The sequence below is a fragment of the Aptenodytes forsteri genome, unplaced genomic scaffold (assembly GCF_000699145.1).
Source record: "Aptenodytes forsteri isolate BGI_AS27 unplaced genomic scaffold, ASM69914v1 Scaffold471, whole genome shotgun sequence".
NCBI classification, from domain to species: Eukaryota; Metazoa; Chordata; class Aves; order Sphenisciformes; family Spheniscidae; genus Aptenodytes; species Aptenodytes forsteri.
The window spans coordinates 1,151,381-1,175,884 of record NW_008795862.1 but is presented as its reverse complement, the minus strand read 5'-3'; the positions used below and the strand labels follow the sequence as shown (position 1 = coordinate 1,175,884).

General features: G+C 47.8%; 2 protein-coding genes across 3 annotated transcripts in view; both read right to left on the bottom strand.

Annotated features, from left to right (window-relative positions):
• The window catches only part of LOC103902953 (cathepsin L1-like), a 2,234-nt gene extending 1,541 nt beyond the window's left edge, over window positions 1-693 (bottom strand). The window contains 3 exon segments of the mRNA XM_019473331.1: window positions 2-64; window positions 318-440; window positions 577-693. Coding sequence (XP_019328876.1) covers window positions 2-64; window positions 318-440; window positions 577-693 — 303 coding nt within the window.
• A 2,914-nt stretch (window positions 694-3,607) lies between these two features.
• On the bottom strand, window positions 3,608-22,898 carry DPP9 (dipeptidyl peptidase 9). Of its 2 annotated transcripts, XR_657815.1 has the most exons (21): window positions 22,821-22,898; window positions 19,567-19,820; window positions 16,558-16,670; window positions 15,323-15,496; window positions 14,940-15,108; window positions 14,664-14,777; window positions 14,232-14,360; window positions 13,666-13,727; window positions 13,042-13,142; window positions 11,399-11,576; window positions 10,424-10,589; window positions 10,238-10,317; window positions 8,536-8,688; window positions 8,185-8,320; window positions 7,333-7,478; window positions 6,885-7,031; window positions 6,585-6,737; window positions 5,875-6,017; window positions 5,425-5,536; window positions 4,534-4,958; window positions 3,608-4,247 (listed from the first exon to the last, which is right to left on the bottom strand). XR_657815.1 is itself a non-coding variant. In XM_009284051.1 (20 exons), the coding sequence occupies exons 1-20, from the start codon at window positions 22,874-22,876 to the stop codon at window positions 4,866-4,868; spliced, it is 2,679 nt and encodes an 892-aa protein (XP_009282326.1). In that variant the 5' UTR covers window positions 22,877-22,898; the 3' UTR covers window positions 3,608-4,865. The 2 variants fall into 2 exon arrangements, 1 of the variants encoding a protein (XP_009282326.1); XM_009284051.1 differs by having other exon boundaries at window positions 3,608-4,958.
• Window positions 22,899-24,504: the final 1,606 nt, after the last annotated feature.

Genomic DNA, 24,504 nt, shown 5'->3' with positions numbered 1-24,504 from the left:
CCCCCGGCTCCCCCTGCCGCGCCGGGGTGAAGCCGTTCAGGAGCTGGTTAAACTCCTCATCCGTCTGCAGGTCACCAAGGGAAAACTCGTGTGATGCCACCAGTGCCTGGCTGGCACCACCGCGGCTCCCCCCCGGCCGGTCGACCCCCGGGAGGCAGCCCAGCCCCAGGGGCACCTGCAGCTCCCAGTGGAGCGGGTTGGGGATATGCAATTCCCGGATCGAGCCCTGGGTGCATTGAGGGGTCCCTGGTTCCCGGATCAGGCCCTGGGTGCAGGGAGGGGTCACCGGGGAAGGTGCCGGGCATGTCGGCAGGTACCAGGTCCCCGTAGTGGTTCATGGCCAGGCGGAAGGTGTGCTGCCCCTGCGACTCCTCCTGGTTGTGCTGCTGGATGCGCTGCAGGTTCTTCTCCCAGACCTCCCTGCGGGCGGCCTCGGCCTCCTGCCACGGGGCAGAGCAGCAGCAGGATCAGAAATGTCCCCTGGGAGCACGGGGACGGGGTAGGTGCAGACGGGTGGCTCTGGGTGACACCCACCCCCCGGCGCGTGCCGGGAGGCTTGGGGGGAGCAGGACCTACCCCTGGGTACTCCTTGGCATGGAGACTCTTCCACCCTTCCCAGGCCTCCTCCAGGGCAGGATCCAGCGCCGCGGTGCAGCCCAGCAGGGCCAGCAGCAGCCCCAGCGGCAAGGCCATGGCACCCAGCTGGGGGGAACGGCGGGAGCAGGGTCAGGGGGTTCCCCAGGCTGAGCCCCATGGCTACCAGCTGGGGCCATGGGCTGGGAGCAGGGACGAGTCTTTCCAAGCCCAAATTAGAGGTGAGGGGGAACAGAGAAATGCAAACAGAGCGGCCGAGCCAGAGGGAAGAGAGACACGTTGGTTCTTTCAGCTGGATCAGCTTTTGCGTGGCCGCGCTGCCGTTTTGACAGGAGCTTTAGGAGGTCTTAGCCGTCCTTTGGGTGGTATTTAACTGTCCTTTTTAGGAGAGGAACAAGGAGCTTCGCAGGAGAGCAGAGCCTGGACGGCAGAAGGAGGCAAACGCAGACGAAAGAGCAGCGAGAGCGGCAGGGCCGGTGCTGGCTCTCCCCGCTCCCTGCCCCACTACGCTCCCCAGGCCTTTCCCCACCTTTATTTGCAGAACCCCACTGGTTTTCTCCGCCACCGTCCCGGCCCTCTCTTTCCCCCTTCCCACAGCAGCATCCCCGGCTGCAGCAGCTCTCCCTGCACCACCGACAAGGAGCACAGCTAACCGCCCCTGCCTGGGGACTCAGCACCCAGCAGGATCGAACCCCAAGCAAAAGGATGAGCAGAGAAGGCAGGGTCATACCTGGACCCCTCCGGAGTGAGGTTTGCCTGTTGGCTGGAGACAAGTGCCAAGCTCCAACCCAGAGCGGCTTTGGGACTCGAGGCAAAACAGAAGAGCCCGGCGGAGCAAGAGCCGCAGCCACTGGGCCAGGACGAAGCTGTTTTCACTTGAAAGCCAGCGGAAATCTGCACCAGCCTCTAAGCAAGGGGCTCGAGCTGGAACTGGAGATAAGAGGTTTTTCTACAGAGGTGGGGAGGTGGAGGAGGGGCTGCTCCACGCTGATGACTGAAACCTTGCATCTGTCCCAGCACGAAGGCGGGATGTCTGTCTGTACGTGCTTCACCAAAATCCCTCCGTGAGGATTTTCCAATATCAATTTACACCCTTTCTTTTCGCCAACATCCACGCGCAGCCCTCCCCCAGCCCCGGCCCGGCCCCCATCGCCGCCAGCCCCTCTCCGCTGCGGCCATTTGTCTTCCTCACATCGCTGCCGCACGCCCCGCGCCTCCTTTGATGGACCCTGGTATTTCTGAGCAACTTCAGTTATTCTGGGGGTGCTGCTCTGCAAAGCCACGCAAGCACACGGCAGGGCCCGGGCAGAGGACAGAGATCAAATGCCTGAGACACCCCTAATCACCGAACGCAGTTTCCACTGACGTGGCTTTCCAAGAGCGAGAGCCGTCGTCGCACCTGTATTCCACACGCTTTGGGAATGGAGATGTCGGAAAGTTTTCCATTCGAGCATCTTTCAGGGCCAGCAGTGGCTTTTCTGAGCTAATTTTGTAGCTCTAGCAGTGTTTTTGTTTCAAAAATAAGTCATCAAGAACATCTGTTCTCCCTCCACATCCTCTGCCTAAAAATAAAGCCCCACACGTTGGGTTTTCATGGGAGAAATGCCTCCCAAGCCGCTCTCATGCTCAGTCCCAATTTTTGAGGAAGAGTCATTTTCGCCCGGTTTCCCCGGCCACTTCCTCCGGCCGTTACCGCTCGCTCAGGTAACTCAACTTCATGCTACAGCTGCAAATCCTCTCTCCGAAAGAGACACCATGAACCCAGCTGCACCATGCTTCATACTCCCATTACCCTTCCCACAGGACAGCTGGGTGGGGGCCTCCCACATCACTTGTATTTCAACCCCCGGCAGAGCCTGTTACATATTGAAAAGCTCAGGATTGCGGTAGGTGATTTCCCAGTTAATGCCTCTCAGGATTCTCAATCCCCGAAAGAAGAAAACCAGCCCCTTTTTATGGCATCAAATAATCCTACAGCTTCAGAAGCAAGCTTGAAGGATCAAAGGAGCTGACAGATTTGTAAACTCTTCTAGACAAGAGCATTTTAAGAGTGCATTGCAGACATTTTAGGAAACACTTGCTCTTTTGGGACAGGAAAAAGCAGTTTAAGACTGAAAAGAAACAAACCCTGCAAAATAAAGCTTCTTACCATCCACTGGCACCCACCCGGCTCTAAAGAAGGCAGGGAGAAAGGGGAGCAACTTTTCTGTCTGCAGGTTTCTCTCAAGGAAACTTCGGAGATGTGCAACTTCCTCTATTACGTCCCCTTCCGCCCCCTCCGACCTCAAAAGCTGCACCAGGGGTTACTCGACGGGGTGCGTAGTAGAAGCTAAAACGCGACTGCAATAGTCGGGACAATTATTTGGGCACAGGGATGAGAAGGGGGCAACAAATACGCTCACAACCGTATTCAGAAAACAAAATGCTCCAGCTGCAAGATGCTTTGCATGTGAAACAGAAGCCTCCAGCTTGCATCCTCAGGGCATTTAACAGCAGTTTAATTAATGCCCGACTCTCCTATAGAAAGGAAAAGAGCGAGGCCAGGTTTTGTGAGAGGGCAAGCATAGGCAGGCCCAGCACCTGCAGAAAGCAGCTCCGTGTATCCTAGCGTGGGATCAGAGCTGTGAGTGCTTGGAAGCGTTTGGATCCGAGCAGCTGCATCCCCCTAAGTCATCGGAGGGAGTCGGGGCGCTGGGTGAGGTACCGGCCTCCAGCACCGAGGCTGGTATTCGCAAGCTCGAGATGTCTGACTTGCTCAAGGTCATGCAGCGCCTTAACGACAGAGCCAAGAACACAGTCCAGGATTCCCAACTCTCTGCATCTTCAATTGCTTGGATCATGCTTCCCCGGAGGAACATCAGGGATTTAATATTCTCTCCACTGCTCAGCACAGAAACCGAACAGAGCACTTTGCTTTTACCACAGACACGGCTTTGGCTATCACGAGCCAGCTGCCATTTCCTCCCGAGCCCTCTCCTGCACTCCAAAAACAGGCACAAATGCCAGCCAGCATGTCTCTTTCCAATATTTTAATGAGTCGCTACATCTTACACTCATAATTATAAAAGAATAAGAATCCATAAAAATATTTTCTTTTCATAATACGCACTTAAAATACTCCAGGGCAAGTCAACATGGTTCATTTGGGTGGGGTGGTTTTTTTTTTTTTTTCTTTTTGCCCCTGGCAGAACCCTTGGCTTGAGGGGGGTATGTGCTCCCCTGAGGTGCGAATGCTCAATCCCCCTCCTCCCCAGAACTGCAGTCCCTGTTGACCAGGTAAATAAAAACCAAAAGAGAGCATTTTCTGAGTAGACGGGCAAGGGGAACAGTCACTGACCCGCAGAGAACTGAAGCACAGCCATTTTCAGTGCACATCTGAAAGCTCAGGGTGTCGGGGAAGGAGAAGGTGGGATCAGGAGGCAGCACAGAGAACGGAGGGAGGGAGGATTTGCATAAATATCATCCACCTTGTGTTGCAAAAACCCAAATGCTGCTGTGATCTCCGGAGAAATGATCTCTGCTTGTAGCCAGCTGCTTCAGCTGCCATGCTACCTGTTGGCACAACTCTGCTTGTGAACGGCCATTAGAGAAAGGTATCAGAGGACGCTGTTACCGACCCCAGCCACTTCCTCCATCTGCTCTGCAAAATTAAACTGAAAAATAGAAAAGACTAGTGTTGCATGCTTCTGTGGAGCTCTCTTCACATCCCAGGGCTCCACAGTGTCGCAGCAGGGCCAGGACACAGCAGCAGCAATCAGCTCCCCTGGGGCTTAACAACAGGTAGTTCTCTCTTCCCTCCCGCTCCTGGCTTAAGGCAGCTTGCTGATTCGGCTCTTCCATTTCCAACACAGGCACTGAGTTCTTGCAGGTAAGAGTATGGGAACTGCAGAGGTGCAGCGGAAGGGGAAAAGGATGGGGGAGAGAGAAATGGACACAAACCTCAGCCTCGGGAGACAGACCACTGTCCATTGATTCCCAGGATAGAGGGAGTAGCAGCAAAAAAAGCATTAACAGCCAGGCCGGAGGAGAGGAACAGGACGAGCAGCCGAGCAGGGGCAGACCTCCAGCTTGGAAAGTGAAAGAAGGTGGCACTGTCCAAAGGGAAGGTGCCCTCCACCCTCCCCCCTCGCTCAGGGGGGGACACCCAGCCCAGACGTGGGCACTCAGCCATTTGTGCTCTGGGTTAGATGGCTGTCGAGGGAGGCGGCAGTGGCAGGGCACAGGAGGGGGAAGGTGAGCTGTCAGTGTCCAGTTTGCAGAGGCTTGTGCTCTCAGAGGTATTCTTGTAGAAAGTGCAGCAGCGTGATTTCGTAGTGCTCTCCTGACTCAGGGCACCGAATACTGTGTCTCTCGTTGGGGTAGATCTGTGCAGAAGCAGAGACAGGGCAGTTAGCCAGGAGCAGCTCATTCAACATGGACAAGCCTCCTTCATGTCAGCCCTTTTCCCTCAACCCAGTCTCCATCGGGTCAAAGAGGTGCCAGGGAAGATCTGGAACACCAGCCCCCCTCCCGCATTGCACTGGCATGTGCTGCTAGTCCTCTCAGCGAGACAGCAACAGTTCAGCGGGGAAGGAAAGTTCCAGGCCCGAGGGCAGGAGCCCTGTTTGCAAATGCTTTTAGATACAGGCCACATCTGCCAGCATCGGAACAGCCACAGTGCCACCTCCCGGCCACCTCTTGGAGCCAAACTAGGCATTTACTGTCATCTACACTGCAACAAGATGTGGGAGCATCTGCCTCCACCTTCTCCCGCCCCCAGAACACACGGCAGAAAACTTTTCCTCTTTCCAGATTTAAGGGACCTTCCCACTTCACTCTTGTTCCTCCTACCTGCAGCTGGTAAGGTTTTCCAGCCCGGATTAGCTGTGATACCAGGAAGTTGGTGTGAAAAAAGTGCACATTTTCATCCAAAAAGCCATGGAGGATCAGCAAACGATTTGGCCTGGAGATGGGATGAGAGAGAGGATGAGAAACCACACAAAAAGCTCTGCAGTGGGTCTGAGCAAAGAGCCGCCAGTCGGCAAGCCAAAACTGAGCAATGGACAGGCAGTCAGAATAGCGTAAGGCCATGGACACGGTCCTCAACCCCTCCCTGGCAAAGGGGGCTGGGGTACAATGGCCCCAGCTTGCCGCAGAAGGCAGCAACCAGCCACGTGAGTTAAAATTAACTGGGATCAGAATCCATCCATTCTTTTGGGATTCAGCAGAGGTGCAACTGGCAGCACCGAGCAGGACCCGGGAGCAGGTTTTTAGCAGATCACTCAAGGCCACGGTACTCACTCATTGGGAAGCTTTTCTACGTGTAATGCCACAGAGCCAGCCTCATAACCTTGCTGGTTGTTTTCTGGGATATCCATGTACCGCTCAGTATACCCGGTGTCATATGCCATCCAAACTGTGACAGGAGCACCTGCTATAGCAATCTGTCAAACAAATAGGTGGCAGGAGACAGCCTCAATTATCACGTGCTAAAGAGTTCAAGTGTTCCCTGTTTTCCTGAAGAAGCAGGAAAAACTGGCTCTGGACTGTTCCGTCACTCAGACCAGGATTCTTTTACAGCAAACGCACATAAAACCCAAATTCCTCCTCCTGCTATTCCTCTTATGGTCACAATGGGGCAAATTCCTGCATACCAGCACTAAAGGCTCCCCCTTTACAAGGAGGACTTGTGGAATGATCCAGAAACTGTGCTGGAGACTTGGGAAGGGGGTTAGGAATCAACTATCATCATTGGATGCTAGGCTAAGTCCTCCATTGGCAGTCACTGGGTAATTACCCCATCCCAGAGACCCCATCCTTATCGAGCCTCAGTCAGGTATGATCTGTAAGCAGAATGCAGGACTGTAGCCAGGGAGCTACAGGCAGGACTGAGGGACGTTTTCACCCATCCATCAGAAACATCAAGCAAAAATGCCAACTCCAGATGCCATGAGTTACAGAAGCTGAGAGAGCTAAGTGTCCCAAGATGACAGCCCCATGTCCAGACTTACCTTGAAGACATTGGGTTTACAGATAAGACCCATGAGGGAGAGAAAACCCCCATATGACCAGCCATGTATGGCTACCCGACTCAAGTCGATGAACCCGTATTTTTCTGCTACGTAATGTAAACCTTCCACCTGGTCCTCTATCTCCACCTGACCCTAAAAGGCAACACAGAAGCTCAAGTTAGTGGCTTTCTAAATCTAGAAACTTGAGACAGAAAAGAGCAACACTCACACAGGAAACATGCAGCCAGGCAGCCTTAAAAAGAGCAAATGAGCAGTGATTCATCAACAAAAGTACATTACCATTTGGTTTTTCAGGGCCCCTTCAAATTTGAGTCCTCGCTGGCACGAACCCCTTCCATCAATCACTACCACAGCATAGCCTAGGGACGCTAGCGTGTTTAGCCGTAAGTACTTGATTCCTTTGAAGGAGTTGTTCACTAGCTGCACCTGCAGGAGGAGGGAAGAAAAGTTTCAGAGCTGAGCAGCTGCCTTCCAGTACCTTCCTCTGTCTGTCCCACTCTGTAGGATCCTGAGCTGGACAGCAGCCACTAACCGAGCTATCAGAGCCAAGCAAATCAGACTAAATGCTGGAAAAACCATCTGAGGTTTGAAGCAGAGATCAGAATAGAGATCCAGTGCTCAGTGCTAACCAAAGCGTAAGTCTTGATGCATGACTGAGCTACACAGAGCTCTGCCCTGGACAGCAATCCCATGGCCAACATCAGCAGTCAACAGTCTGGATTATTACCTGAGGGCCTCCGTACACAAAGAGCACTGTGGGATGCTTCTTCCCAGGTTGGACATCATGAGGTTTGTAGACCATTCCATAGAGCTCGACATCTGACTGAGTGCGGAAGTGAAAGATCTCGGGTGGGATGTAATCTGGGGGACAACCTGCAGAAGGAAACCCAGACACTAGCAATGCAGTAACTGGCAGCAGGCTCTGCTTCCTACTCCTGAGCCTGAACTACCTCATTCTGACCCTAGCCAGGGCTCTTTCAATACCAAACCGTACCAGCCCTTAGCAATGCCTCTCAGAGAAGCCTCTCCCTGGGAAACAAACAGCCCCTATCTGCCTGCATAGGGCAACAGGCCATATAAAGAGTGAAGGGATCACCCAAGAAAACATCGTCAGCTGGGTATCCTCAGACAAGGCATGCGATGCCACAACAGCAAGGTGTGGAAAGTTAAGAACAGGGACAGGTCAAATGGAGAAAACATTTACAGGAGGGGTTCATGTGCTGCTGTGAGTTGTATCTAAATCCTTAAAGGCCTTGGAATGAAGTAGTCACTGCATCCCAGATACTTGCCCCTCTTCAGACAAATCATGAATAAAGAAACACCTAAACCCACAGCCATCTAAACCCTGCACCCTGGAGCATTGCTTTCACTCAAAGCACGAAATAGTAACATCTTAAAAGCCCATATACCATTTCCTGGATGAGCTACCCACTAAAGATATCTCCCCCCCAAGATAACACAATTCATTTTCCCCTAGAGTGAAGTTACTTGGACCACTTCCCTCTCCATCACCTTTGGCTACCACTCGTAGGAAGAGTATCAGATATAACCTAGCACTGACACGTTCTACAGGACTTACTGGCTGCCTCCATCATGCTAGCCCAAAACTTGGGCTGCTTGTGGAGCGGGTCATCATCGGAGCCACTGAGCTTGTAGACGTGCACGCAAGGTGGAGTGCTCACGCTGCTGTAGTGGCTGATGAACATGTCGAAGTTCTACAGATGGGAGAGAGGAGAGTTAGGGGAACAAGGTCTTTCATTTCCTACATCTAATCTCCTCCGTGCAGTTCTCAGACAAGAGCTCCCACATCTCAAGCAACCAAGACAAAGAAGCCCTCAGGACTCAGTACTGGTCGTGATTCATTACCATTCCTAGTTAGGATCCCTGTCAGTCAGGAGACAAGGGTGTCTTGTATCTAGAAACAACAAACCTGGCTCATTGAACAGCTGTGGGAGAAGCCCGGAGTGGTGAGTCGCACAATTTCTCCAGGAGACTCATAGCTGACTACGTAAAGGTGGTGCTCCAACGGGGTGTCCTTTGTGCCTTGGAAATACACCAGCTTCGTAGCCTCATTGACCCAGATCTACGCGGAGAAGAGAGGGCTCAGTGACAGAAGGATGAGAACTACTGCTCCTCTGCCAGTTCAAACAGTCTGGCCCCAGGCAGAGTCAGCTTAACACACAAATAAACCATGACAGACTGCTTGCGGCATTAGGGACCGTACACAACGCCTGTTGATACGATAGGCTAGAGAACACATACGCAGCACTTATGGAGAACTGCATATAGTCCAATGAAGTAACAAAAAGCCATCACTCAGCTTTTTTGAGAGACTCAAAGCATTTGCTTACTAAGGAGCATAAAAAGTTGGGTTCTGTTCCCCATAGGTGAAACTAGGAAGATTCTGTGCTTAAATATGGCGTCTTCCCGTAGTATGTCTGGATTATAAGGATATACGTGTATTTTTTCCAACAATCATGATAATCAATTCCCATCTGTGGAAGGACCAGTCTAATAGCTCTAACAGTACCAAACTTCAAGCCACATTAAAATATGTTTTTAATGTCCAGATAAAGCTGCTTCTCAAAACCACCTGGCCAGCCAGGAATAGAGACTACAGCTTTTAAATACTGCATTGATCCAGCAACAGTAACTGAACTGTTTTCCACCTTACAGTTTCCAAATGCTGAAGCCCAAATGCTATTTCTGGCTAACCCACAGTTTGAAGACCACTGTGGACAGCAAAGGGAAAAAGATATCCAACTCAATTGGCCAGGAAAACCAGGCAGAGCCCTGTGGAGCAACTAATGCATCAAAATAATTGCTGCTAACACAATTTTAGCCATAACACATGCAGGGAAGAGCTGTAGCCAAAATCAACAGCATGTACAGTGAGAATCCACATGGGGAGGGACAGCAGGTTAATTGCAGATTGAGGAAAAGCAGCAGCAACCAAATGCATGGAGCTATAGGCCTTTTAAAAAGCGAGAAGTGAAAATCCAGATTAATTGGAAATGAACAGGCAAGGTCTTTATTTTGACAGAAATCACCTGGGAGCATTAGATATCAGACTCAGTTAATTCCTGAAGCAAAAATGGAACTAGGTTTCTACAAGATGAATAAAAATTCATTTCTGGCTATTCTGCAACTAATAAGAGATACAGTTTCTCCGTATTCTAAATTGCTTTATACTCCCTAGCTGCCTTTTTCCTAAAGGCTCTACTGAGGGATCAGCGGGAGACTAAGAGTTCACTCTAAGCGCTAGGACATATTTCCAATTCACCAGTACTCATTGGGGTTAAAATGCTTCGGCAAAGGCAGCAATCCCAAGCTTCTCCACAAAATAGTTCTTTGTTGCTCTTGAACCTCAGACTTGTGTCCTTTTTTATGGCCTGACTCACTCATGGGATTTACCTGCGGAGCAATCTGAAGTCTGATTAAAAAGGCAATCAGTTCAATGTGCACTGGACTACAGCACTTCTGGGAAAAGCAGAGGCAGCAATGAAAAGAGAAACAAAATGAAGCTTAAATAGTTCTAGCTGGTCCCAGGCGTAACAGAGGGCGTAGGCCAGGACTATGGGCAGACAATGCAGAGCTGTAACACTGCAAGAGAAAATAAAAATAACCACTACCTTCGATCCATGCCTCGCCAACACCTCCCATTCCCCACCAGTCAGGGCAATCTCCTCTTTGATAGCACATTTGAAATCATCTGGAAGAAAGAACACGAGAATAAGTCACTGTATTCCCCAAAAGACGACACAAGCAAATCAGAAGGAGCTCCCAAAGCTGAAACGCCGACAAAGTGCAGCTCTTACCCTCACTATGGACATATGGCTGCACCCAGTCATAGCTGCCTTGCTTTAGGACTGCTGTGACTCTGTACAGGTGACAGAAACCTGTTTTGCATTCGTTGGCTCGGATAAAGCAGAGTTCTTCCTCCTCTCCCTCCGGTTGGATGAAAGGGTAGAAGATATCATGAACCTGTCACACAAGGCAAAAGACCCGTGAGCGATTAGTATTGAGACAGCAGAGACATAGCCAAGGGAGTCAGTGCTAAACTACTGGGCTTTCAAAGGGAAGGAGAGGGGGGAGAAATCTCTCAGACGAGCAGCTAGTGGGGAAAAAGCCATTCCATACTTTCCTATTACCACAAAGAAACTTTGGGCCCAGGTAGAAGACCGTGTGCTCTGGGCTTTCCATGGCTACCACCGAAACCAGCACCAGTCTTGCCTCTGAGCTAGACATTTCAGCTACATGAGTCCCACAAGGTGGTTGCTATTCCAACCCCTTCGGAATGCCACGGTGTGAACTCCAAGATCCTTTGTCACTTCAGTACCAAGATGCTTAATCTTAGAAACTGAAGTTTATTCCCTGTCCCCTATGTTCATTACCCATCTAAATAAGTACAAATTCCAGGGATTAGGGCTGCTCATGCCTCAAGAAGCCATTTAATCTTGTAATAAAATGCCCCCAGAAGAACGGCAGTGTTACATCCAAAAGTGTCAGTGTCCAAAATGCCTGTGTTCACTGAGAATGTTAGCAAGAATTAAATGAACAGCTCCAACTGCAAGGAGATGGCAGGATCCTCATCTCTTCCAATGCCGACTGCATGAAAGTCCTTCTCGTGGCTTTATCAAACCCCCTGAATTAACACCAAATCTGGCACTACTGAGTAGCAAAGCAGTCTGCTGGAGCATGGACTAAACTGGACACACAGCCAACACAAAAATGGTTAACTGTGGGGGAGGAAGAGGCAGCCTGTGTTCTCCTCCCAGCCCCAAGCCTCTTACATTTATCCACACGTCAGTGGTTTCTTCATAGATCACAAATGGCTGGACATTTTCTGGCACAGTTTTGGCAAATTCAGCGCGCTGCTCCTCATTTTCTGGGACTGGAATAAAGAGTGCTGGAGGCAAAAGGATTAGCTGCAGCCGCTGCTGAGGTCTGTCTAGGAACATAGCCCAGGCACTGGGGAAAGAAGTTGGAGGTGAATGTCAGTACCACAAAATAGATGTCCCTTTCTAACACTCAGAACATGCAACCCTTTTTCCCCCTGCTGGCAGAAAGGATTTAGGCATCTGAATGCAAAGCTTTTCTCATCATTGCTGCTTTCTAATCTCCTGGAAGCTTTGCCAACAAACATGTATTGCCAGACATCTCTGGTATTTCACAGGGGTATCGTTCAGACAAGATGTCTGACAGATTTGCCAGAGTGTCTATTCCAAGGGAGTACTGTTAACAGAACCCTGTCTCCAGAACATAACTTCCTTGGACAGCCCCTCCATCAGGAAGCACTATTTGTTTTCTAGCAAGCTCCTAACGAGCTGAAGTGATCACTCTTAACGTGATCCATTTGTAGCTTCCTCATTGCACGCTGCACTAGCAGGGAAAGGCACAGACCTAAGACAACTGCCAAGTGAAGGAGTCGCTTCAGTCTCAGCCTTGTTCCTCTCCGAGGAGAGTCATTTGAAGTGGTGCTGCACTGCAGGCCTCTCAACATGACAGATGGCAAGCCACCGCTGCATAGTGCGGCTACCCCAAGGCCTGGAAGTGCATCAAGGGAAGTTTCGTCATTAAGACAGACTTTCAAAAGAGCCAGTTCTCCCTAGCACCTCAGTGACTGTGGATTTCATGAACTGATATATTCAGCACATTTAGATAAGCTCTGGTGCAGAACATAAGAATCACCTAAGGGATTACCTTCTGTAAAGCTGTACGAATTTAGTTTCCTGAGCAGAAAATTAATGATGAGTTACAGAATGCAATCTTCAAAGACAGCTAAGTCACCTTGACTTTATCTGGACAGAAACTAGTTAACAGTCAAGCAAGCTTTTGAGGGGAAAAAATTAAGAGCTTTAAAATTTCAAACCAATTGGATTGGTGTGAATTCTGTAACTCTTCAGGCAAGGCTGGCCAGCACAAGACTGTGTATCACATTTAGAGCAATAGCGAGCTATGGGAGCACACCGGTCACAGAGCAATCTTTCCCCTTGTACGCACTGCACGAAGGACTTAGCACCACACAAACTGCCCACTTTCCCGTGATGCATTTGGCATTGATCACAAACTGGACCAATGAACAATGATAAAACTGCTTACAGTACATTCCCATTTTCAGCAGGAAGCATACTGTACTTGTGTTAAACATCTTCAACTCAAAAGAACTCCCTAGGACTGCCCGCTTAATATATCGATGTCATTTAACTTTGTGGTTGTGACTTAAACCCCACAGCTTGTCACTCTGGTCTACATTTGATTAATTTCTACTTTTAGGATGCTATAACATGGAAGAAGCCAAATACTCATGTGCCATTTCTGGCACTCATGGCTTTAAAACCAGGTCATGACTACAATACAAAGCATGTCGAGGGCCTGCAATAGTTCAGCCAGGGAAGCCCTTGGGAACGTTAGTTTGGAAGAAAAACTTATGTACTATTTGCCATCTCGGGTCCATCCAGCACGGGCAATGTACTCCACAGTCGGAAACAACGCAGCAAATGGTTGCACCAGCTCCTTGTCCTGAGCACACACGATCTGCAGCAAAAGGAAGGTCCAGTATCAAATCAGACTGCTACCAGACCTCCCCACCTCCTCCTATGGAAGCTCAGTGGAATGGGAGAATAAGGAAGTTTAACTATTGGCATCAGCAAGGGTCAGGCCAGGAGAAGCAAGCCTTTCTACAGATGGCAGGAAGAGAAGGGAAAAACAAGCTTCAAAGCAAAATGATTTTGGCATTCAGCCACAGAAAGGGATACAGCCAGGGACTGAAGCCCAGGATTAGACCGGGCTTCAACCCTCCTGCTCTGTTGACAATGTGGTATACCAGGCGAACCCTACTTCTCGCTTCCCTCCCCTCTCCCAGCTGCCTCTCCACCAGAACAATACTTTTCAGCATTTCAAAGTTTTTCTGTTTCTTGGATAAACACATTATAGAACCAGGTGTTACAAGAGGATGAAAACAAAGGCTAACACTATCTAGGATTTCTTAGTAACCTTGTCTTAAATCTAGGGAGCTTCAGAAGCAGTCAATATCCCATTCTGAGTTGTTATCACTTACCTTACCCTTGCTGTCTGTTTTAAATTCTGCCAGTTTTAATGTAATCTTGGGGTTTTTGCTGCCTGCAGAGAAGGAGTGAAAGAATACCAAGATGACCAACTTGAACACCCCATGGTTATACACAATACAACTTTCTAGAGAAGAACTGACCCTGGCACTACTAAAATGGCTGTGTGTACAAATACCAAATTATGCATGTGAGCAAACACCACTAAATCACAAGAGTCATTTTGGGTACGGGAAAAGTTTGCTTTTGCCTTGCCTAGTTGGCTGTGCATGTCTCAGGAGGGAGAGGAAAGACGGGATTCAAAATGTATTCCACGCTATGCCACCAGATATATTCCATTTTCTCAGCAATCCTTTCATTTAAGCTGAACTTTAAATCCCATTCCTTTCTTGCAGTAGATTTTGGGCTCAGAGACTCAATTAGGCCTCAACATTTACAACCAGCTTCTACATCCTAGTAAGTACCTAGATTAACCATGCAAAGTTTATAGCACAAATTCCAGTGCTTCTGCCAGCAGGAGTCAAGAGTTGCATTAGGAGCCCCGTGGTATTTCACTTACCTGTCCTGGGGTACCGGTAGGAGTCTGTTTTTCTCTCCTCCAAGGCAGGTGAAGGAACATGAATTATCTCCACCTCTGACTCATCCACTTCCTCATACAAGATCCGCAGTGTTTTTAAATCCTCTGAGCCTAGGAACAGATAGTAAGCATGTTTGCGACAGTGTTTTCCGGCTGTTTCTGACTTGCCTGGAGCACTGCGGCAGTACACTCTGGGGCAACAGGGCATCCATCTCCTGTATAGCTGCAGCTCCTAGTGACCACCTGCAAATACGCCTCAGAGCACAATTATAATCCCTCAGTGTTTCGTTCCTTCAGGTGGCCTCCCTAGAAACAGACCAAACCCAGGCCAAAGGAAAGCCTTGCTCAAAATATCGTTCATAGCAGGGACTGGCAGCAGTTACAGCATCAGAATTTGATAAGCAGAACCCTGACCTTCTGTGGAAGCTGTGGGACACCACCAATAGCCCGTGAACCGATCAAACTCCTCTTGAATGACAAAAGTGGCTACACCAGCAGACTTGGGGTCATCAAGAACATTGGACAAGCCTGGAGAGGAACAAAGAAGAGACTGCATTTACATTTCCTCGGAAAAAGCTGATCCAAAAGAAGAATGTACTTGTAAGAAATAAGCCATGAAGACATGAGCCCTTCCAGCCCGAATTTGTCAGAAGGAATTTCCTTTTGAATCTGGCAAGAAGCACCAGTTACCTTTATGGCAGTATGTCATCCGCTTCTCCTCTCCCGTCTCAATATTTGCTACCCACAGATCATTGTTATTAATGAATGAAAAGAAGGCAGGATCGGCAGGGCAGATCTTGGGATCCATCCGTGGACCTGTGCACTGAGTCTTGATCTCCAGAGGCTTCATTGGAGACACCTACAGCAACAGACACACAAACAGCTCAGTACCAAATCAGCTTCCAGCTTCATACTTAAAAGCCTAAACCACAGATACAGTACAGCCCATGAAATAGTGGCAAACAGGACACAAGAGAAATGACCATAACCAAACAGATGCAGATGTGCAGCCATCTCCAACCAAAAACATTGTCTCTTTCAGGTGATGTTCTTAAAATTGTTAGCAGACTCACCATGAAACCATTCTTGCCCCCATCTCGACAATGAAAGAGGCTGTTGCTGGCCTGGAAGAGGAACAGGCCACTCTCACTGTGGAAATCATAAGATGTTATACCAAAGACACCAAGTCGCTTGCGTTCCCTCAAGAGTTCCTCTTCTCTAGAATACATCCCATGATGAGGGGTTGCCTAGTATTGAAGGAAAGGAAAATCTGAAAGAATCTGCAAGGAGAGAAACTTTCACAGAACAGGAATGCTCAAGACTGGCACCAGATAGCCTGTGAATGCCCAAAATACAACCTACCAGACAAAAACAGTCAGCAGTCTTATTGTACAGGTCCATAACTACTGTACTCTAGGCTACAGGTGTGGCCCAGGAGGACTAAACCAACTGCATGCCCCAAAGTTCCCTCTACATAAAAGGGATGAATTGTGAATCTATCATTTCTGCCGTTGGCACTTCAGCATGAACCGAGGACAACTGCACTTGCTCTGCTTATGCAAATCAGATGTAACCAATTAACTTAATGACATTATCTACAGCCTTCACAAACAGTTTCCATGTCAGACACTGCAAACAAAAGCTCTTCCGGGGATCTTGAATTACCGTGAAGGGGACTAGCAATCCAAATGGGGTCAAGACAGCTAAATTCTTTTCCACCAGGAACCTTTTTAGTAGGGAAGAAAGACCAACACCCTCCACTCTCTTCTTCATCAATGCTGTTAGTGACAAAGGACATTAAGATACTGAAATCAGGGAGGGGAAAATTCACCCCCTTTCTGGTTCACTCGCAATAGAATGTAGGGCAGAAGCAGCAGTTTAAATTCAACTTCCCCGACTTCCTTAAAAGCAGGAAAGACGGCAGACAGGCATTCCACCAAGCACAGCAACGAGCATGGCAAGAGCCCAGACAAGATACCTAGAAGAAAGGTGCACTGTCCTGATAGATTATAATCTGAGGTAGACTACATGCTAGTTTACAGAGTCCTCTTTGCTAGGTCGGCCCTTTGCTTGCCACATCAACTGCTGTTTCGCGCTCACTGCCGGCTTCATTGCACGTGGATATCTTGCATTATGAAGCAAAGCAATTCTCGATACAACATTCCTACCAATACCATTCTCTGTGTCTTACACGCTGCCACGCTATTATCGCTATGGTTCAGTGGAGTAGAACCCACTATACCAGCCTCGCAACATCAGCCAGTTTTCCCAAACGCTGTCAACCCCGGCTCTTCACACTTCAGCTTACCTGAAAGTGATCCAGCATCTGTTTCCATGACAAGAGTAGCAAGGCCTCCTTCCGTACCTTTTTGGGAATCTCTGAGTAAAGAAGGGAATTCTCTCGGCTACCATATGGCATTCCTATCAGAAGGACAAAAGCATCATCCTACTTAAAATTAGTTAGCCAGGACAAAGAGGACCAAGAGCAAATTGGAAAAGAAAAAAGTCTTTGATAACAGAGGGGTTGGGGCTGTCCAGAGGCTTTTACCAGCCGTCATTCCCAAGCAGCTCTCAGTTCAATTACAGAATAATATCTAAGTTATTTAAATTTAGGTACTTATTTATTTAGAAATTTCCCTAAGCAAGATTTAACACTAACCAACCTCTTCAGAATTGGTTACGTCCAACTTTCTTCTCTGTGGACTGTTCAACCCACGCCCTAGATCCCCTCTAAAAAAGCCACTCCCTGAATGGGTGACTCAACATTACTCTCCACATTTCTCAGCCAGAAATTTGCTACAGGGATCTCATTCAGGCCAACGCACCAGCCTGCAAGATCTAGAAGAAAAAGACTGGAAGCTTTAGAAAGCCCATTCAAATATGAAACAGTATACAACATAGTCAAAAGACCTTGTCATTTTACATAAGCCTTTGACTGTGGTTATCAAATAAGCTGTTGGCCTTCATCCAATTTCCAAAACAACCACGAAAAATAAAATATCCTGACACACGTTTTTGGCAGTTTCAACAAAATCAAAGACCATGAACTTGCCCCCTATGTATGCTGTAGAGACTCCCTAGATCAGAATTTCGTACAGGGAAATGTGCCCTGGTATCGTCTGCTCTGCACATGTTCTGGGCAGAACAGAAAGATTTCTGAGCCGGTTAACCCAGCAGTACAGTTACTTAAAATTAAAACTGAAATATTAATAAGTGCTCGGGAAGCAAAGCAATATGTGAGCATATAATCCTCAGAGATACAGAAACACCAAAGTGCTGAGCATGTGGTGTTTAATATAAGCAGCATCTGCCATGATACAACATAAAATTCTACGGGGACAGCCCAGGAATGATTTAAGATGTCCAAACAGGAAAAACTGCAGATAGGAACAAATTACTATATATACACACATTTAACACTCATGCGGCTGTGACCTGGACTTCCTTTCTCCTTATTATATTAGTACTTTCTACAATGACCTCAGGCTGACCACAATCAATCAGCATTTACAAGAAAAATATCGCCTTCCTCCCCAAAAGACATTATACTCTGCTCCCAAGTGAAGAAAAGTATTCAACCTCTACAGCAAAGTTCTTCAGAAGTCTTCATCCTACTCCTCGGCACAGAGTCACTAACAGTATTCACATAAAAACTTGAAAATGTTATTTAACATTGAGACAGTAATAGCACGCTGATGTTAAACACTTATGAACTGTTGAAATGGGTTCTGAGTATTTAACAGCACACGGTATGCAACTCAGAAGATGCTCATTATGGCAACAGAAAGTACCAGCATTTACCCTTTATTAGGAATGTCTGAGAAGAGGTACCCCAGCATTACCTGGCAGATACTGATCTTAAATGATGGATCAATCTGCTCTATGCCCTGTACATTTCCTTAAGGAAGAAAACACCGAAAAGACATTCGTGTATCTTCGTTCCTGGTTCTGGCTCCTGTAACAGTCACACCCATGCACCATACAATAGAACAACATTTTCCCTGTACTGTACATTTCCTTAAGGAAGAAAACACCGAAAAGACATTATCTTCGTTCCGTTCCTGGTTCTGGCTCCTGTAACAGTCACACCCATGCAGAACAGCAACCAGCCGGTAGCTGGTCTGGTTGCCATTTCATACAATAGAACAACATTCTTTTTTTTTTTAATTAGCCACTTAGACCCTTAGTTCTTTAGTTTTCTAGATCAAAAACTGTATCAAAGTCAACTTGGCCTTGAAATACATTCAGCTTTAAATCAAGTCTCACTGTTCAGATTCAACAAGAAAAATATGCTAACTCTGGATACTGCCCTTTACAGTAGCACTTGTGTCATAAGAATGTATGAGGAACTATAACAAATCAAGTCACTGACACACAGGAGCTGCTTGATGACAAAACAAATCAGTCCCTCAAATCCAGCATCCTATGTCCTACAGTGACCTACACTCAACAACTCAAAAAAGAAAAAAATAGCAGGGTCACTTCAGGAAAGCAGTTGCTGTATGGAGTTGCACATCAGACAATTTCTTTACTGGCCCAGTAACGATCAGCTCATGCCCCAGAGCATAACAAACTCTTTATAAAGCTTCCCGTGTTACCAACCACAAAATTATCCAGTTACTAAAATCCAACCACTCTGTCACTAATTACATGATGGCTCCAGCTATAATGAGGGACTTGTACAACGCAGCATTCTGCTGTCTTTCAATCTTACTGTAAAGAAGAGGATATTTCCCTGCGAATACCATTAATAGTTCATTCCCACCTAATCTTCTCCCCCCCCCCGACTCTTGAAAGCATTCTACCTACATGGTACTTAATAAAGCAGGGAGACACCACCACCCTGCCATTAATACCTAGAACTTGCAACATATAGTTAGTAATTACTGACAGCTAATTCCTTGGAAAGTCAGTCTGGTTGATCAATCAAGTAAATCCCATTTCTCCTATGCTACAGAGGCACAAGATAGTCCTGAGTTTGGGGAACATCCCTTCTCTTGCCTCATCACCTGCGCTGACCTGGGCTGCCAAAGCATACTGCATTCATACCTCCGTCACGAGGCAGGTCTGGCTAGCCAACATTTCCCCTTGTAGCTAAGCAGAAAGGCTGTGGTTAAAGCGCTTGTCTGGGACTGGAGAGGTCTCTGCTCAGTTCCAGGCTTTGCTATAGATTGAGCATGCAAACCTTGAGCAATGTTACTTCATCTCAGTTCCCTCATCTCATAAACGGAGATACCTCCCATCCTTTTCCTCGCCTGTTTAGATTGGAAGCTCTCCTGTAACATATTCACACCTGGTATCTGGCATGCTGGCTTACCCAGGTAATAAAGACGATGAGAGTGCGGGCTGGACTCTTCTGTTTTCCGGACAAACTGGAAATCATGGGGAGCTTTGTTCACTATCATGCCCGAATACTTCCTGCTGCTGTGAATAATGTCACGCAGCCCATCCCAAGAATGCTTTTGCACCTGGAATTGGGAAGGCACATCCTCCATCTCGACCACTTCAGAGCTGTCTGATAGCGTGTCCACTGCAGTCATCCTCTCTTCCCCTTCAGAACTGGACAAAAAACTGAGGGAGGAGTTGAGGGAGAGAATTAAGCCATAAAATCGAGCAGGCACATTTTGTTGCTTAGAGAAAGCTCTAAGCATGCAACAAGCTTAAGAGAACAGGCACTCCTTAAACTACAGATCCTAGGATTCTCTGCACTCAAAGATTACATTCTAAACATACATCGACATATTGAAAGGAAAAGTCCATCTCCCACCCCATATCGAGTCCTGCAAATGAAGATATTAACCTCAGAAAACTCACTCTCCCAGGACTAGTTCTAGAAATAAGCTGTTACAGGAAGTACAAGCAGCAGATTCTGGTGCAGAAAACAATCAGCTTGACTCAAAGGAAAACCACCCCAGGAATCTGGATGGATAAGTCATCAAAGCTATGAGCTATCGTAAAGGCACATAAACTTCTGCCCTGGAAGACCACAAAAGTGAAGTCCCCTTCCTGCCCTAAAGGAAAGCCTGCTCATCAGAGAGAGAGAGGTTTAAGCCCAAGCACAGCACCTCACTTACCTGAAGAGCTATTGCAGCCAGGAATGAAGTAGGAGAGATGGCAAAACAGGAAGAAAACAGTGCAATTGTCTTTGCTAACAGAAAGAAGACAGCAGTAACAGACCCTGGTCGTATCCTGCAAAATGTGGCATGCATTCCTCATACATTTCCAAGCTAGCAGTTATTGAATGAGTCTAAAAAAACGCCTCCACATGCAACTTACAGCAAACGTTAATTTGAGGAGAGGTGGACTAACAGACTTGCCCAAGGTCAATGATGTAATCTATTGCAAAGCAGGAATGAGCCTAGGACTAGGGAAACCAGTTTTTGTCACCCCATTTGAGAAGCTGGATTTCCCTCCATGAGGACATTTTAGTTGTTTTGGGGGTATCCAGAAGAATGTTACAAAGAATTTCAGAAGAACTTCAGTTTACTGAAAAATTAGGCCAGAGACGTTTGCTCCACGGAGACAGAATCGCTACCTTTAACACAGCATCAAGAGGGCAAAACAGTGATAAGGATTACACCAAAAAAGGCCTTGTCCTCAGCAGCCCCAAAATTTACATTTTCAAATTAGATGTTTCTTGAATGCCGCCTGTCATTTGGGACAGTGACCTGCATTCTCACAGGAGAACAGCTTCCGAGATGAAGGATTAAGCAAGAATTACACATAAACCAAATCTTGAAGACTTAAGCCTCAGTAAGATGCACAATGAGTTGTTTCCCAGTGGAGGGAACCAAGGGAAAGGAGAAGGATGGTTATTTATGTCACCACAAGAAAACACTCGCCTCTGCCCATTTTCTACCAGGAGTATTTTTCAGGAGAACCCCGAGTGTTCCTTGAGGATTCCCCAGCAGCTTGCACCTTCTAAAAAACTCTCTAAAAGGAAGTTCTCACCTAGTTTGACATCTTATGCAATTACGACAGGAGATGAGCAAACCTAAACCAAAGTACATCTGGACTTCCTTAAACTGCAGGCACACAGTACAAGGGCTGCAAATATAACCGTATCTTCAAATTGCTAAGTCCCTAAATTGTACAAAATGTGCGAAAAATAACACAAGAACAAGCTCCTGAAATAAATCTGTAGGTACTCCCGGTACCTACTGCCCAGCAGTAAATCCACAGCTTGAAAATGAATAGAGAAGAGTATTTTCCAATCAAAGCCAGGCAGGAAGCCCAAGTGAAACCACAAAAGAGAACGTGACGGGATGTTCTAAGACTGCGAGAGCATCTGTGGGCTCTACTGCCTATATCCAGGGTCTCCATTACAGCAACTAAAATCACATCTGAAGGCAGAAGTGTTGCCTATCAGAAACGTGTGACAGGAAGACCACAAGAACCCATAAATCGGGGACAATTCTCTCAACCCAATCCCACTGCAGGCCAAGTCAGTCAATTAAAATAATCTAGCTTTGGCTCCAGATGCCTGACCCTTAGGTTACTCTCACCCAGCTGGTGAAAACGTCTTAGCCAGCTTGACTCCTCACGAGGGAAAGTTGTACCTTTAAGGGCTCAAAACAGCCCACAAATGTAATACTGGTACCTGTCCCAAGTTGAACTGGAGGCTGGAATCCCTTCCAAACTGTATCGCCATGATTTTACAATTCACTAGGGAACTAAAAGGCACAACTTTTAGTTGGTACTGCTCTCATCCTGGTGACTTTGACACTAGAAGAGGGTGGAGTAGTGGGATAAGCAAAGTAGCCACCACACAAAGTTACGAGAAAGCGTTGGGAAATACCGCTATCATAGCTGGAATGTGGCGGAGTCTCACAAAACTTAGGTCCTGACACGATACAGAGTAAAAAGAAAATCCAATTGCTTCATCCATCGCTACAGCCATCTCTTGGACAAAACGTAACAAGTATTTGGCAACACCATACATGTAGTAAACAGGTATAAGGAGTAACTTATCTAACTGAAGTTGCAGGGTGAATTTCGGGATGAAATTATTCAAAGGCGAGTTGGATCAAGACACCAATTTTAACCATCTTGTTCTTAGACCGCCTTGAAACTTCCACATCAATATAGCACATCCGAGATTTACACCTTACTGGGAAAAGATTGTCCTTCACGGTCCCCATGCTGAGGCACTGATTTAGATGATTCAGTGTTGTTGCAGAAGCACTGCTAATCCCACTCCCAAAAACATCTAGCTGTCCCTTGGAGGTCTTTTTCATGCTTTTTCTGCCCTGCCTGGCCAGGTTAGATGGATCAGGCATACATCCACCAAGCCCTCCCTCAGGGGGAACGCGTTAGTCTGAAGACTACGAGCAAGCACAGGTGGGACATCAGCACAGGAAGAAAAATTGTCAAGCTTGGAATTGGAAGTCAGGGGAACAAGTTATCTTCCTGAGTCACTTCCTGACCCACAGATCCCGACACAGAGCTCCCCGGGCAGAATTATGTACTTGGGATTCTTCAGAAACCTCGTTCACTCCAGGAGGTGATTATTGCTCTGTCCTACACAACCTAAAGGTCAATAAAGGCCCTGGGAGTAACTGGGACACATACCTTCTCCAACTTCCTGCAGTCTCGTTTTCCAGACGAACCCTCTTTATCTTCTGCATTAACTACTCGGCGAGCTGGGCAGGACAGGAAACTGGGAAGGAAGAGGAAAAAAGCAAATTTCATATAGCTGCAGTTTCCCCTGTCATAGGAATAAGGCTGTATAAAAGCATCCTCCATAGGTCACATTTCCAACTGAGCGTGGAGGCACAAACAAAATCCTCGGTTTGCACTCTGCAGCCCAAATCTGTTCTGCCAGCACATGCTGGATATCAACAACCCAGATAAATCTGAGAGAGACTTCTTCACCTGAACAATGGGACTCGGTGAACTCTCTGGCCTCTCTCTTTCTTTCCCACAAAATTCTTCTTAAAATCTGAGAATTCTCAGTGCTGGCCCTTCCTTTCACTCCCCTCCCAAAATCCTGAAATTCTCGGAAGTATCAGGCACTGAAAATTGAGAAAACAGAGGTCTGGTCCGTACACTTACAGGCAAGAGTCAAACAAAGGACACCATAAGGAGCCAGACAGAGGGTCAGCAGCCCCACTACCAACAGCGTCACAGTCCCACCTGGGACATAAAAACCACATTTGTCTTCCAAGCCAGACTGCTGCTTGCCTCTGCCTCAGCCTGATGCCACGGAGGAACGCTGGCTCAACACACAAGCCCATTTTCCATGAGCATGAGACGGCGCTACCTTCACTATCGTCCTCTCTACCCAAGTACACTAAAGTACAAAGATCTTTGTCTCCTCTTCAAGAGAGCTCCGAATCACAGACACACCCGAGACCTGCCACTATCTTTTGCCGAGGCCGCTGGTCTGCCCAAACAGCCATTTCTCCACCAAAACCGCACTCACAGAGGATCAGGAGAGACAAAGCGTCACAAAGAAGCGCCAGCAGTGAAGCTCCTAAACTGCAGAGAACTGAGAGGAGCAGTCTCCAGTAATTTATGGGCAATTTTCGATGCAAGCACGGAGGGCAACAGGAGCGATGCTCAGGAATGCTGAGTAACCTGGTCTGATCTCACAGCTGACCCTGCTTTGAGCAGGGGGTTGGACTAGAGACTTCCCGAGGTCCCTTCCAATCTCAGTTATTCTGGGATTTTAATGATTCAGAGGAACATCTCACTCTCATCCCACCCGCCACAGCTCACACAGAGAAAAGGAACAATAACGTCCTCCGATGCTGAACCCAGAGGAAAAGAAACTGAACAAAACAGACACGAGATATCAGAAACCCGGCATGAATCATGATACTCATTTGTCAGCGAGACCCCGAGGGGCCTGCTGGTGCATTCAGGAAGAGCCAAAGCAACACAGTCACCTAGAGAAGCCCTTACAAATGTGTCCCTGTCGTGGCCGGGAGCTTTAAGACCTCCTTCTCCAAAAATAAAAGCGACTGAGGGTGGAATAAACCGGTGGGGATTTCTCTACAGAGGGACGAGCTGTGGCAGAGGCTGCCAGCAGCCCATGTCCATCTCTGCACCCGTGTGAGCGGGGCTGAAAGCCCCGACGGGGAGCTCCTGCCCTTGCTGCGGAGGGAGGGCCGGGCCACGGGTTAGCGGGCGAGGGGGGAGCCCAGGGGACGGAGCACCCTGTCCCCCCACCTCCCTCCGCTGCTGGAGACGGCTCTTTGCCTGTGGAAAAAGAGGAGCGAGCAGCTTCTCCCCTACGCGGCCAGAGCACAGG

Bases quoted from the DNA above. Each gene is read 5' to 3' on its own strand.
- DPP9 (XM_009284051.1), bottom strand. From the start codon at position 22,876: ATGCAGAAGATAAAGAGGGTTCGTCTGGAAAACGAGACTGCAGGAAGT. The intron at 19,821-22,820 runs GTATGTGTCCCA...CTCCTCCCTCAG, and splicing joins ACTGCAGGAAGTTGGAGAAG to TTTTTTGTCCAGTTCTGAAG. The intron at 6,738-6,884 runs GTAATGTACTTT...GTTGCCTTTTAG, and splicing joins GGGCCCTGAAAAACCAAATG to GGTCAGGTGGAGATAGAGGA.